The sequence below is a fragment of the Ascaphus truei genome, unplaced genomic scaffold, assembly GCF_040206685.1.
Source record: "Ascaphus truei isolate aAscTru1 unplaced genomic scaffold, aAscTru1.hap1 HAP1_SCAFFOLD_3070, whole genome shotgun sequence".
Taxonomy (NCBI): domain Eukaryota; kingdom Metazoa; phylum Chordata; class Amphibia; order Anura; family Ascaphidae; genus Ascaphus; species Ascaphus truei.
This window is the reverse complement of record NW_027456039.1, coordinates 13,105-26,361: the sequence shown is the minus strand read 5'-3', so window position 1 is coordinate 26,361 and position 13,257 is coordinate 13,105. Positions and strand designations below refer to the sequence as shown.

The window sequence follows — 13,257 nt, the reverse complement described above, 5'->3', positions numbered from 1 at the left end:
CCTCTCTCTCCCTTCTGCCCCCCCTCTCTCCCTTCTGCCCCCCTCTCTCTCCCTTCTGCCTTCTCTCTCCCCTCCCCTCCTCTCTCCCCCCTCCTCCCTTCCTCTCTCCCTTCTGCCCCTCCTCTCTCCCCCTCCTCTCTCCCTTCTCCCCCCTCTCTCCCTTCTGCCCCCCCCTCTCTCCCTTCTGCCCCGTCTCTCCCTTCTGCCCCCGCCTCTCCCTTCTGCCCCCGCCTCTCCCTTCTGCCCCCGCCTCTCCCTTCTGCCCCCTCTCTCCCTTCTGCCTCCTCTCTCTCCTCCCTCTCCCTCCACCCCTTCTCCCCCCACCACACCACTCCGTTTGACCCCCCCCAGCAGCCCGTTTTACACACCCACACCCCCCACCCCTGCACCAGCCCGTTTTTCACACCCACCCCCTCCCCCACCCCTGCACCAGCCCGTTTTTCACACCCACCCCCTCCCCCACCCCTGCACCAGCCCATTTTTCACACCCACCGCTGCACCAGCCTGTTTTCACCCCCACCCCTGCACCAGCCCGTTTTTCACCCCCACCCCTGCACCAGCCCGTTTTTCACACCCACCCCTGCACCCGCCCGTTTTTCACACCCACCCCTGCACCAGCCCGTTTTTCACACCCACCCACACACACGCGCACGCACGCACGCATGCGCACGCACACGCGCACACACACACACATCCTCCTCATGCTGCTGCTGCCCCTGCGCACCACGAAACCCGGGGGCGGGGAGGGTTGGAAGGGAGGGGGGGAGAGAGGGATGGGGGGGGATGAATCGCCGCCATTTTTTTAAACTTGTTTTTTTTAACTTTTTTTTTTTTTTACATTTATTTAATTAAGTGGCGCCCGGCCGGAGTCATCGCGGGCCGCACAGAGAGGCCAGGCGGGCCGTATGCTGTGCAGGCCTGGTGTAAATGAATGACATTGACCAATAACCTGTGCAATGTGTGTGCCAATATCTGTCTAAATCTGTCTCAGCGTCTCACCTGCTGAAATCCCTCTCATGGTTTCCTATCAAATCCCGTATCACTTACAAAAGTCTCATCCTCTCTTTTAAGGCTTTACACTCTTCTGCTTCTCCTTACATCTCAGCCCTAATTTCTCACTATGCACCTGCCCCATACTTGCGTTCTGCTCAAGGATGTCTCCTGTATACCCCTTTCAGGGCCGCCAACAGAAATCATGGGGCCCGGGACAAATGAAAGGAGCAGCCCCCCCCCCCGAACCCATAGCGCAACTACCATGAAAAAATATATTTTAGCGCGCAACTTTTACTTAACTGTTTTCTTATTGTGATACAGAAAAAAACATTACAATGCAACCTGTTTATTTTTATATTTTCAACAAAAGACATGTGACTGCCTGTCTGGGTGGGTGAGTGAGTGGGTGACTGGGTGGGTGTCTGGGTGGGTGAGTGAGTGGGTGACTGGGTGGGTGACTGGGTGGGTGAATGACGGTGGGTGAATGACGGTGGGTGAATGACGGTGGGTGAATGACGGTGGGTGAATGACGGTGGGTGAATGACGGTGGGTGAATGACGGTGGGTGAATGACGGTGGGTGAATGACGGTGGGTGAATGACGGTGGGTGAATGACGGTGGGTGGGTGGGTGAATGACGGTGGGTGGGTGGGTGAATGACGGTGGGTGGGTGGGTGAATGACGGTGGGTGGGTGGGTGAATGACAGTTGAATGACAGTGGGTGGGTGAATGACAGTGGGTGGTTGGGTGGGTGAATGACAGTGGGTGGGTGGGTGAATGACAGTGGGTGGGTGGGTGAATGACAGTGGGTGGGTGGGTGAATGACAGTGGGTGGGTGGGTGAATGACAGTGGGTGGGTGAATGACAGTGGGTGGGTGGGTGAATGACAGTGGATGGGTCAGTGAATGACAGTGGGTGGGTGAATGACGGTGGGTTGAATGACAGCGGGTGGGTGGGTGGGTGAATGACAGTTTGAATGACAGTGGATGGGTGAATGATGATTTGGGTGAATAACGGTGAGTGGGTGGGTGAATGACGGTTTTGAATGATGGTGGGTTGGGTGAATGACGGTGGGTTGGGTGAATGACGGTGGGTTGGGTGAATGACGGTGGGTGGGTGAATGACAGTGGGTGGGTGAATGACAGTGGGTGGGTGAATGACAGTGGATGGGTCAGTGAATGACAGTGGGTGGGTGAATGACGGTGGGTTGAATGACAGCGGGTGGGTGGGTGGGTGAATGACAGTTTGAATGACAGTGGATGGGTGAATGATGATTTGGGTGAATAACGGTGAGTGGGTGGGTGAATGACGGTTGAATGACGGTGGGTTGGGTGAATGACGGTGGGTTGGGTGAATGACGGTGGGTTGGGTGAATGACGGTGGGTGGGTGAATGACGGTGGGTGGGTGAATGACGGTGGGTGGGGTGAATGACGGTGGGTGGGGTGAATGACGGTGGGTGGGGTGAATGACGGTGGGTGGGGTGAATGACGGTGGGTGGGTGAATGACAGTGGGTGGGTAGGTGAATGACAGTGGGTGGGTAGGTGAATGACAGTGGGTGGGTGGGTGAATGACAGTGGGTGGGTGGGTGAATGACAGTTGGTGGGTGGGTGAATGACAGTTGGTGGGTGGGTGAATGACGGTGGGTGGGTGAATGACGGTGGGTGGGTGGGTGAATGACGGTGGGTGGGTGAATGACGGTGGGTGGGTGGGTGAATGACGGTGGGTTTTTGAATGACGGTGGGTGGGTGAATGACGGTGGGTGGGTGAATGACGGTGGGTGGGTGAATGACGGTGGGTTGGTGGATGAATGACAATGAGTGGGTGGGTGAATGATGGTTTTGAATGATGGTGGGTGGGTGAATGACGGTTTGAATGACTGTGGGTGGGTGAGTGAATGACGTTGAATGACGGTGGATGGGTGAATGACGGTTTGAATGACGTGGGTTGAATGACGGTGGGTTGAATGACGGTGGGTGGGTGGGTGAATGACGGTGGGTGGGTGGATAGTTGGGTGGGTGAATGATGGTGGGTGAATGATGGTGGGTGAATGACGGTGGGTGAATGACGGTGGGTGGGTGAATGACGATGGGTGGGTGGGTGAATGACGGTGGGTGAATGATGGTGGGTGGGTGGGTGGGTGAATGTGGGTGGGTGAATGTGACTGGGTGGGTAGGAGACAGTGACTGGGTGTTGGGTGACAGTGACTGGTTGGGTGACAGTGACTGGGTGGGTGGGAGACAGTGACTGTGACAGTGACTGGTTGGGAGAGAGTGACTGTGTGGGTGGGAGACAGTGACTGGGTGGGTGACAGTCAGTGACTGGGTGGGTGACACGGGGCCCGGGATGCCAGTGCCCTTTGTCCCCCCTGTTGGCGGCCCTGACCCCTTTTGTATCTAAAGCCCTCTCTCGTCTAAAACCTCTCTCACTCACTGCATCACACCTCTGGAATGCCCTTCCTCTCAATATCCAACTAGCATCCCCTCTCTCCACCTTTAGGACCATTCTTAAAACACACCTCTTTCAAGGAGCATATAGGTAGCTCCACTGGCTGATTGTATACATCTCATATGCACTGACCTTGGCCCCTTACAAACGCTTACTGTCTCTGTAAGTTCTCCCTATTTCCACTTAGATTGTAATATCTTTGGCACAGGGACACTCCCTTTCCTATTGTTTTATGTCTGAAGTGCTTATTCCCATTATATATTATATTATTAAGTCACATGTACTACTGCTGTGCACCTGCATGGAGCCATATAAATAAAGACATACATACATGCATGCATGCATACATACACACATACATACACACATACATACATACAGGTTTTATTCATGTCGCAAGAGCAAAAATCTAGTAACTATAATGGTCCTGCAGGATTGTAGATTCCTTCTAATTTGTGATACTTTTATTAAAACAGTTCTTTATACATTTTCAATAAGTTAAAGAAGAGACCTGTAAGGTTTTACTACTTCTCTTCACACTATTGTGTCTCATTTGTTTTTCTTGTTCATACATTAAAAAGATATTACCACCAATAGTGAAACTTTCCATGTCAACATTAATCCACTCCTCCATCTTGTGGACAAGACTTTGCATTGACTCAATTCCACCTAGTTATATAACATACCTTCTTAGCACCAGCTGGTTTAACCACATATGTAGAGAAAGCCGTGCAAACATGTTTCTGAACATTAGTAAAAGTGTCCTCCACTGAAACTTGAATGCCGACCTAAAGTGGAAGAAGAATGCACATTTTCAAACGGTCACACATCTTGTCATATTCACTAACAGGGATGTAACCATATTACTGCAAAGCCCTGCGATGTCGGGAGGCACGAGAGCAGGGGGAGGCCCCGGCTGGCCGGCACTGGTTCAAGTTGGGCATGGCCAGAGGTCTGGCCAGCCTCCGTATTGGGCCTCCGGGGCCTCTGTTTGCTGCGAAGCAGAGGGACGTAGCCTCAAAGCTGGGATGCAAGCAGGGAAGGGGCATGCAATGCTAATATTTGTCGATATGGGAAAGGGAAGGGGATACAGTGTTCTCAGTTTCACCATTGTAGGCCTTTTCTTAATAATGCTGTCTTCCCACTAGACTTAGATTAGTGATCTGAGTGACTCATTGGTAGACGTGTTTTGTGTTCTGCATTAGAAATGTAAATCTTCAGAAATTAATTCCCTTATAGCTATTTTGCGGTCTATCTCCTGTTACCTCTATCTTTGTGCCTTGTTGGCATCTTTTGATTCTACTTGCTCCTTCCCTGTCACAGGCCAACCAGAGAAGAAGAGAGGCTGGAAGTTTTGCACTGCAATATATTATGCAATTTATGATGCAATATGCCTTACCTCCATACTTGTATTAAATGCTCTGTTTACTTTTGCTTTTATACAGATGTTTTGTCCTACCCTAATAAAAAAAAAACATGAATCTTAGCAATACTCATAAGACAATATGCATGAAATAGTATTTATATATAACATATCAATGATGCAATATAACCTTAAGGTAGAGATTGTCATGAGAGACTAGGACTAATACCAGGGATCAACTCGCCAGACAGAAACACAAGAGTTAAAAAAATTAATTTATTGGAAAAAGTTATCGACAATTGACATATAAACAAACAGATACCCAACCGGGGAAAACTGGGGATACCCTGCCAACCTAGTTGCAGGGACTTCCTTGCAGAGATTTCCCCTGTCCTTCTTTTCCCTGCAATATCCTCTGAAACAGGATTCCAGGCCTGACACCAGCACAGGAGTGGACACTGCAGATTCTCTCAGTTACAGCAACAATGTCTGCAACTCTTATGGCTATCTAGGGATCTCCCTCTCCACCCTTTTATACACTAAACCCACAATATTGAAACATTCAGGGCCAGGTGCTGTCTACATGCCCAGCCCCTGATTTGTGGGTAGAAATGCAACATAAAAAGGAGTAACAAACTAAATTGTGTTTTTGGGCATCAATTACTGTATACACTGTATCCACTACTGTTGAGCCGTGTTTACCTTCTCTATTACTACGGTTATGTCCAAGTAGTGGAAACAACAAACTAACTCTTCTCTGTTCCAGTGTGTAGTACATTGGACACAGCAAACTGGTGTAGTGAGCATTGACTAGTTCTAGTTTAAGCAATCAATCCAAATGAATTAAAAATTGAAAAATTGGGACTGACTGATAAGTGAGTAAAGTAAAACTTAATATCAACCTTGTATTTAGGTGCCGTGTTACCTGGTTACAATAGTTTGATTAAGCAGTCGTTTTTTTTTTATTTAAATGTAAGCCACTGTAGTAGCAAAAGCACCACAACGTCTTCAGAAAATGTCCCTGCAATGGCCATAATAATCATCAACTCCATGGGACTCCTTTCCCTTTAAAGAAACCTTTGTTTAGTTTGTAACCGACAACAATCCTTGTCAGAAAGATAGGAAGGGCTCTTGAGCTGAAATTGAAAAGAGGGTACTGCACTGACAGCCATAGTCACAGCTTTTCCACTCTGCCTTGCCAAGGCACTTTAATCCTGGTGTGTGGGGACCAATTGCAGGAGGGGAGGGGACGGGAATTCATGTGATATCCTATTTCAATTCTTGGCGTCATTACTGAAGTCTCTGCCAACTAAAAATAGACAATAGTGAGTGTGTGAGAAAGTACAAGGTATCCACTTGAATCTGAAGTAAATAAGACCACCAATGGAGTCTTTTCCCACCATTAAAATAATAATAATAATGCCTATTATCATGCCTTACTTGTGACACTAGTGGCAGTAAATTCATGTTGATAACACAGCATGCCAATAGAAAAAGACAACTTCAAAACCAAAGTTGTTATCTTAATTCACTGTATGTGGGAAAAGCAACGAGGTGCAAGCAAGTCCCTCTTGACTGCCTATTGATCAAACTAAATTACTAATGAAAGGTTTATATTTTGATCTATTCTTACTGCAAATTTTAAAAGATTGATTTTCCGCGATCCCTGAAAACACATATGGGATTATATACTTTATGTGGGAAAACTGTTTTGAAGACTTTTCTAATTATTGTCCTGGGCACGTACCCTCTATGGACTATCTATTTGCCTGGACGTATATTTTAACAAACATAGCTAATATCCCTTAGATTGTAAGTTATTCGGGGCATGGCCTCCCTTTGCCTTGTGCTGTAATGTACCTGTCTGTAAAGTTTGTACTTTATTTACCTTGTATTGTGATTTGTAAAGCACAGCGGAAATTGTACATACATATCACTCTGATGCCATTCACAGAATTCACCATACGTCGCCCCCTGTTTACTCTCTATCTTTATTGACTATTACTGGGAGGCTGATGCATCACATGGGACACCGATAGGGACTTGATGAAGTAGTTTGACCTAAATATTGCAGGACAGGCTTCCAGGAAAGCTGTGGTTAATGATTTCATAGCTACTGTCAGGATCTCCTCACAGCTGCATGACTGCTCTAGTTTATCTGTTCCGCTTAATGGTATAAAAGTGAAACATCTAAATATCAACAGACAAGCTGGGCACTTAAACAAAAAATCAATTGTAATGAATACAATGAAAGACAGCCATACTACCAAAATTAAAACACCTTTATTGAATCTAGAAATAAAATACTCTGCATGATACCCCTAATTGGACCAACATAACAATTGTAATATGTATTTCATTATCTATAAATAATGTAATGAATGCTCCTGACTGTTAGGACACAGGTCACCTATGCTCTACTTTCAGAATAAGAAAACAACTAAAGAAATGGCTCAACGCTCAACCCAATACCTATAGAGTTGTAGACTAGCGTGCGTAGAGTTAAAGATACTGTATGTATAGCACAACACGTTAACTCTAAGATTAACGAAAATAACCCAGTTAACTGCACTCAAAGTAATATTAATAGCTAAATTAGCCTGAGATACCAATTGTCCCACTATATGAGGTAGAATCACCCCTACCTAGTGACACACTAGAGTGAGTCAGACCTCACAAAAAACAATAATTCAAAAAATAAAAATAAAAATCTATTTTGTCATTAGCATATTTCCCAGACGGTTATGTCAGGTAAGCTGTTTCAGCACAGGCATGTCTCCCTAATTTATTTGAAGGGATGCTTGAGTTTATATATGCAACCAAAGACACATTAAAATAAAATCCCTTCCTCCTTCTCTCTCCATCCTCTCGCCCTCCCCCTGTCCCCCCCCCTCTTTCTCTACCACCTGTCTCTCTCTCCCCCCCCTCCTTGTATTCAATGAATAATTTGAATGAATCTGTCTTGCTTTTTAAGTAAACAATCTGCAGTTGGATTTTAGTGGGGGGGACAAATTTGGTCAAAATATCCGCGGACTTCCGGGAAACAGATTCGTACTGTTCCACCCATCTTTACATGAGACCACAAAAGGCAGAATTCTTCAATATTGTTTAAACCAATTCTAGTTTAAAATTCTGTCCTGAAATCAAAATATACGTTTTTATTGCTTACGTCATTTTCCTATACTTATACTGCAATGTGACTTCTCATCATTTTTAACAAAATCTGTATATTCCGATTCTAAGTCTTTATATTGATATCTTGTTTATAATTCACTATGTTGATGAAATCTGCCTCTAAATCCAGAAGACCTCTGAATATTATGGAAAGGACGATGTACTGTTATATTACTTCTCAATATTTGGGGTTTTGCGCAAACCTTTTTTCCCCCAATTATAATGTTTGTAAATTTAATGAAAATGCTAAAATAAGATTATGGCTAGAGATGTAAAAACGACCCAATTCATTATACAAAAGTCCCCTCTAATTTTTAAGAAATGTTGAAATTTGTAAAATGTTGGTGCAAAGGCTATTTATTGATTTGCGGATTTAAAAATGAGTCCCTCAAGTTATTTCTGCAAATATTCATGATATTTGGAAATGTCACCAATATATTCACTCGTATTCACTAACCACTTTCACTAAATATCCAAGTACCTAAGATTCGCAGCTGGTAATTTCTGGTGAAATTTCACATACTCCAAATATATTTTTTTAAATGGGCAAAATGTATAATGTTTTGTCCTTCTCTACTTATAATTACCTCAATGTCAACCTTTGCCTTCTCTTGCTTCACAACCTGACCAAACAATATCTCATAAATACTGATTGAATGTACCTGTGCTATATGCAGTTAAATACTTGGCCTCTGAGCTGCAAATAATTGTTTTGAATGAACCTTGAACCTTAACAGAGCAATTAAGGACTTATGAACTTAGCTGTCTAACTGGATCAGTTGCTGTTAGACGGGATGAGAGGCCTCTGGACTTTTTTTCTTTTAGAGAATAATAAACAGAATAAGGATGTACAGTACCTGGCTGTCTCTTCAATCTGTATGTCATCCACAGAAGCTGTAACACAGGCCACTCCAGCATGTCGTTCAGCTTGAAAAGATATATATATATATATTATAAATACAGTAAATATGCTACAATTGTAGCACACACAGTAAATAGTAGTAGAGGGAGTGCAACTAAATTGATGAAGATCCTGCATGCTTGTGTCCGCATCATTAAACAGAAAACCCATAAGGGAAATTAAATAACCTCAACATGTACACTAGAGATGTGCGATGTTTGGGGGGAATATTTTTTCATGAAATATATAACAAAAATGTTATACTTTGCAAAACATAAAATCGGCAAGTAGTAAAAATCAATGTGTATTGCACATTTCGACTCAGAAGGCGAATGGCCCCAAGCCCCACGCCTTTCACATACTGCCATTGTCGCAATATTCTGGCAGAAGTTGCAAAATGTCACGGTAATGTGGCAAAAATGTTGCGTTCACATCTACGTTAGTGATTTCCAGAGCAAAGTTAACTTGAAATTTAAGAGAAAAACACACAGAAAATGCAAAGCAAATTTGAAAACATTTGCACAAAGATTAATGTACACCCTGGAAGAATGGAAAGAGGGAGATAATGATATGACAGAATCCTTTAAATGCATAAAGGCTAACGAGTCATGTTAGGATTAAATCTTCACTGAATGGTTCCATGCAACAGCTTCCTAGAGGTTGTGGAGATTATTATAAGAATTTAATGGGAAAGACGCAGGAGTATCCAAAATAATAAAATAGCTAAGAACCAAATGAGAGCGACAAACTCTCTTCTGTACATGGGGATAAGTAAACAAATAAAATACAGTAAAAGACAGAATCTTTAAAAAAAATAAATTTGTGGAATATGGATGCAGTAACAATCGATTTTTCGCCAGCACCCCTAGAGTCCAAATATAAACAACAGAAAGTCACACACACACACGCCAAAATAATCCATTAGCAATAAAACATCATATTTCTTTCTCTACCAACAAAAAGTCAAATATGCATTGACTCGCTCATAAGGCAGTAGTTAATGTTGTGACCATTTGGGGTCCTTTGTGGTCCTTTTTTTGCAGATGCAAGAATTGCATAGAAAGCAAATTTGGGTCTGAGGCTTCACGACAGCTAGGGAAATGAACACGCTATGTAGGCCACGTTGTCCATATTTATTCCTAACTATTAATGTATTATTTGTAACATTGTTAATTGTAATGTTTCTATATTGTGGCACACATGATGTTAGTGCTCAGTTGAACATAGCAATCTGTTACTGCAAGTACTACAAATGTGTTTTGATGTTATTAAGTTGTTGCTCCCATCCTATCATTCTTATTCATAAACTATGCAGCTAAAAGGCCCCATGTCTGACTCTACGGGTGGCCTATAATACTGTAGCTGCATTCTTGTGCTCCCGGGAGCATTCTCTTAGTGGACATAAGTGGTGTTATGAATAGGCCGGGTGGCTATATCTTTTCTTCTGCATATTGCAAATATGACCTTCATCTAATCAGTTATTGAACTAAACAGATATGCTTTGATATCAGTGCAATTGTTTACATTAATTCTGTCACTTTCATCCACACCCAGCAAGGTTTATATTTATACTTGTCGATGGCTGGATAAACTGAATAACTTAATTGCACTGGCACTCCTTCCATGAAATATTTAGTATGTTATATGTATTACTAATATAGTAAACTCAGGGTATGCACCATAGTGTGTGTGTGTGTGTGTACACACACACACACACACACACACACACACACACACACACACACACACACACACACACATATATATATATATATATATATATATATACATACACACACACATACACATACACATACACACACACACACACACACACACACGCGCACACACACACACACACACACACACATATATATATACAGCATACGTGCACATTTCACACCAATGAATGATTATAAAGAAATAAGATTGAAGGAATTTTAAATGTAAGAACATATGTCTGATTCTGGATTAATGAACGAATAGTCCCAGGCACAGTTGCACATAAGAAGTGTGCTAGAACAGGCTCTGCATCCTGTGCGTTCAGTATCTTCCCTGCTGCTGTACATAAGAAGAGACAGTGCATGTTAGAGGAGAGGGAGGGGTGGCATTTATCAGTGAAGTTAGAAAATACCCCCCTTGTGTATTTATAATGTATACATATGTCTGCATGTGAGGCCTAACCCACACCGTTGTTAATGAGAAAGTTGTGTGTTACAGGGGTGTTAGATAAGTACACACAGCCCCTCTGAATTCATCGTGTATGAGATGTGTATTGCAGGGTGTCTGCTCCTACCTGTCAGATCGGTGTATACTTTCCTTTGCATTGATCATGCCTATGACATGAACCGGTGTGTTAGTGGAGTTTTGTGTGACCTATCGGTAGAAGCACTGGCCATGACAATACGATGCACCTGTACAGTATATTAGGAGGGCAATAGTCTTACCTGCCAGGCAGGCTGTGATATCAATCCATGTGAGGAGCTGTCCAGCACTCAGCTCCCCCCTGTGGTTTGCTTGCCAGGGATACACAGTGTGACACATCTGCACCTCACCCTGCTCATATCCCGTGCACAGGGCTGTCCCCTCTCTCCTGAGACCCCCAGTACACTGTGGTGTGTCCGGCCGATTCACTCCTTCACCACCGGACAGCAGCATATGAGCAAAAAGGGTCAACAGCTCCAGCAGCTGGAGCCTCCGGGCTGGAAGTGGAGACAGGGATCCGGGAGCTGCAAGTGCATCAAGTGCAAGGCGTGCAGGAGGTGGTGTGAGGAAGAAGAGAGTGTGTGCTGTGAATGCGAATCGTCTGAGAGGTCTGTGTGCAGTGATGTGAGAGAGATGTGCGCAGTGATTTCTGCGAGAGAAATGTGTGCACTGTGAGCGTGTGATTTGAGGGGGGGGATGTGTAGTGTGAGTATGTGAGTGCTGTATGGGTAATAAGTAATGTGTGCACAGATTGTGCAGTAAGTAGAGTATATGCAGTGAGGGGTGTAAGTGGAATATGTTCAGTGAGTAGAGTATACTGTATGCAGTGAGGGGGAGAGGGGGATGTAAATGGAATATATGCAGTAAGTTCTGTTCAGAGGAGAGTTTCCAGCAGGTGTCTGTCCTGTCAGAAGTCTCAGCTCAGCTGACACAAGGTGCATACAGCAGTGTGTTAAGGTCACATGTGTATAGCAGGGATTACAGGCTGGGGCTGGCTGTGATCCCATGTGGCACCCAGCCATACCTTACTGCTCACACCTCCTGTCCAGAGGGTTTGGTGTGTACTGAATAATAATAATAATGCAAATTAAAGAGATACTACAGTATCTCACTGTCAACTAACCCCACACTTACAGTGCAATGGGACATTGGGTCATGGCCATTTTCCCGCGACCAAAGGACCGCAAATGTTTGGCCGCAGCGGGACCCTCTGCCGCAGCCGATCAGCCGCTGGAACCACCACTGCCGGCCACTTCTAAGGTAAGTTTTACTGGGTAGGCTTTTAATGTAAGGGGTTTTAGTGGTTAGGGTAGGGAGTTAATTTAAGGGGTTTTAAGGTTGGGGGAGTTAACCTTTTTACGATACGGGGTAGCATTAGTATTATGGGTTAAGATTAGGGGGCTTTAGGGACTTACCTTAGTGGTGAAGCAGCCGGCTGTGAGAGGGCCCGGCGTTGGGGTGAGTAGTGGAGAAGCACCGGCGGTCATTCCGCCGCAATCACATGTCCTAGACCGCACTTACAGCATACTTTGGCTCAGTGGGGGCACTTTGGCTCAGCCATACCTTCATTGGGGTTGTATTTCTGCTCCTAAGTGTTAACAAATGTCAGAATGCTAAGGCAGTGAGTTTAACCTCTCCAGTGGCTACTACGGTACTAAAGGGGTTAAAAAAGGAGGATGAGAGCAAATGGTCCTGGACACTTGACAGAAATGCAGCAGGTTACCAATAGGTTATTCATATTGTTGGATGCACACGTGACTTCCTCATTGCCAATGCTTTGTATACATACAGTATATCTCCCCATAAACTACGCTAATTTATCAGTAGGAAAAACAAAAGATTCAATAACAGTAAAACTGTAGTTAACTATTCACCAAGTTACATTAATCACGAACGCCATCTAGTGCCTTTAAGACTTTACAATAGCTGGAGATACTAGGGAGGATCTGATCTCTCAGGAAACATACAATGAGAGACTTCAGAGGTTGAAGGGTAATCAATTCATGGTACAGTTTTAAACTGTATTGCTTTGTCTAAAAAATCATCAGTTCTTCTTTTTGGAAAACAATTTATTTTTTAAGTGTTTCATCTGCCCTTCTATCAAAATTATTATGGAAACTGTGTCAAAACAGCTGTGTCCATAACAGGATTATGTTGCAGTACTGGAATGGTACCA

The 13,257-nt window shown here is 44.1% G+C and overlaps 1 protein-coding gene across 1 annotated transcript; it reads right to left on the bottom strand.

Annotated features, from left to right (window-relative positions):
- Nucleotides 1-4,124: 4,124 nt before the first annotated feature.
- LOC142483205 (acetyl-coenzyme A thioesterase-like) lies at nucleotides 4,125-12,041 on the bottom strand (the record flags this gene model as incomplete). The annotated part of the gene is made up of 4 exons (XM_075583273.1): nucleotides 11,324-12,041; nucleotides 8,833-8,902; nucleotides 4,838-4,898; nucleotides 4,125-4,226 (listed from the first exon to the last, which is right to left on the bottom strand). Coding segments are annotated over exons 1-4 (444 nt in total), but the record flags the coding sequence as incomplete, so codon positions are not given.
- Between the last annotated feature and the right edge of the window lie 1,216 nt (nucleotides 12,042-13,257).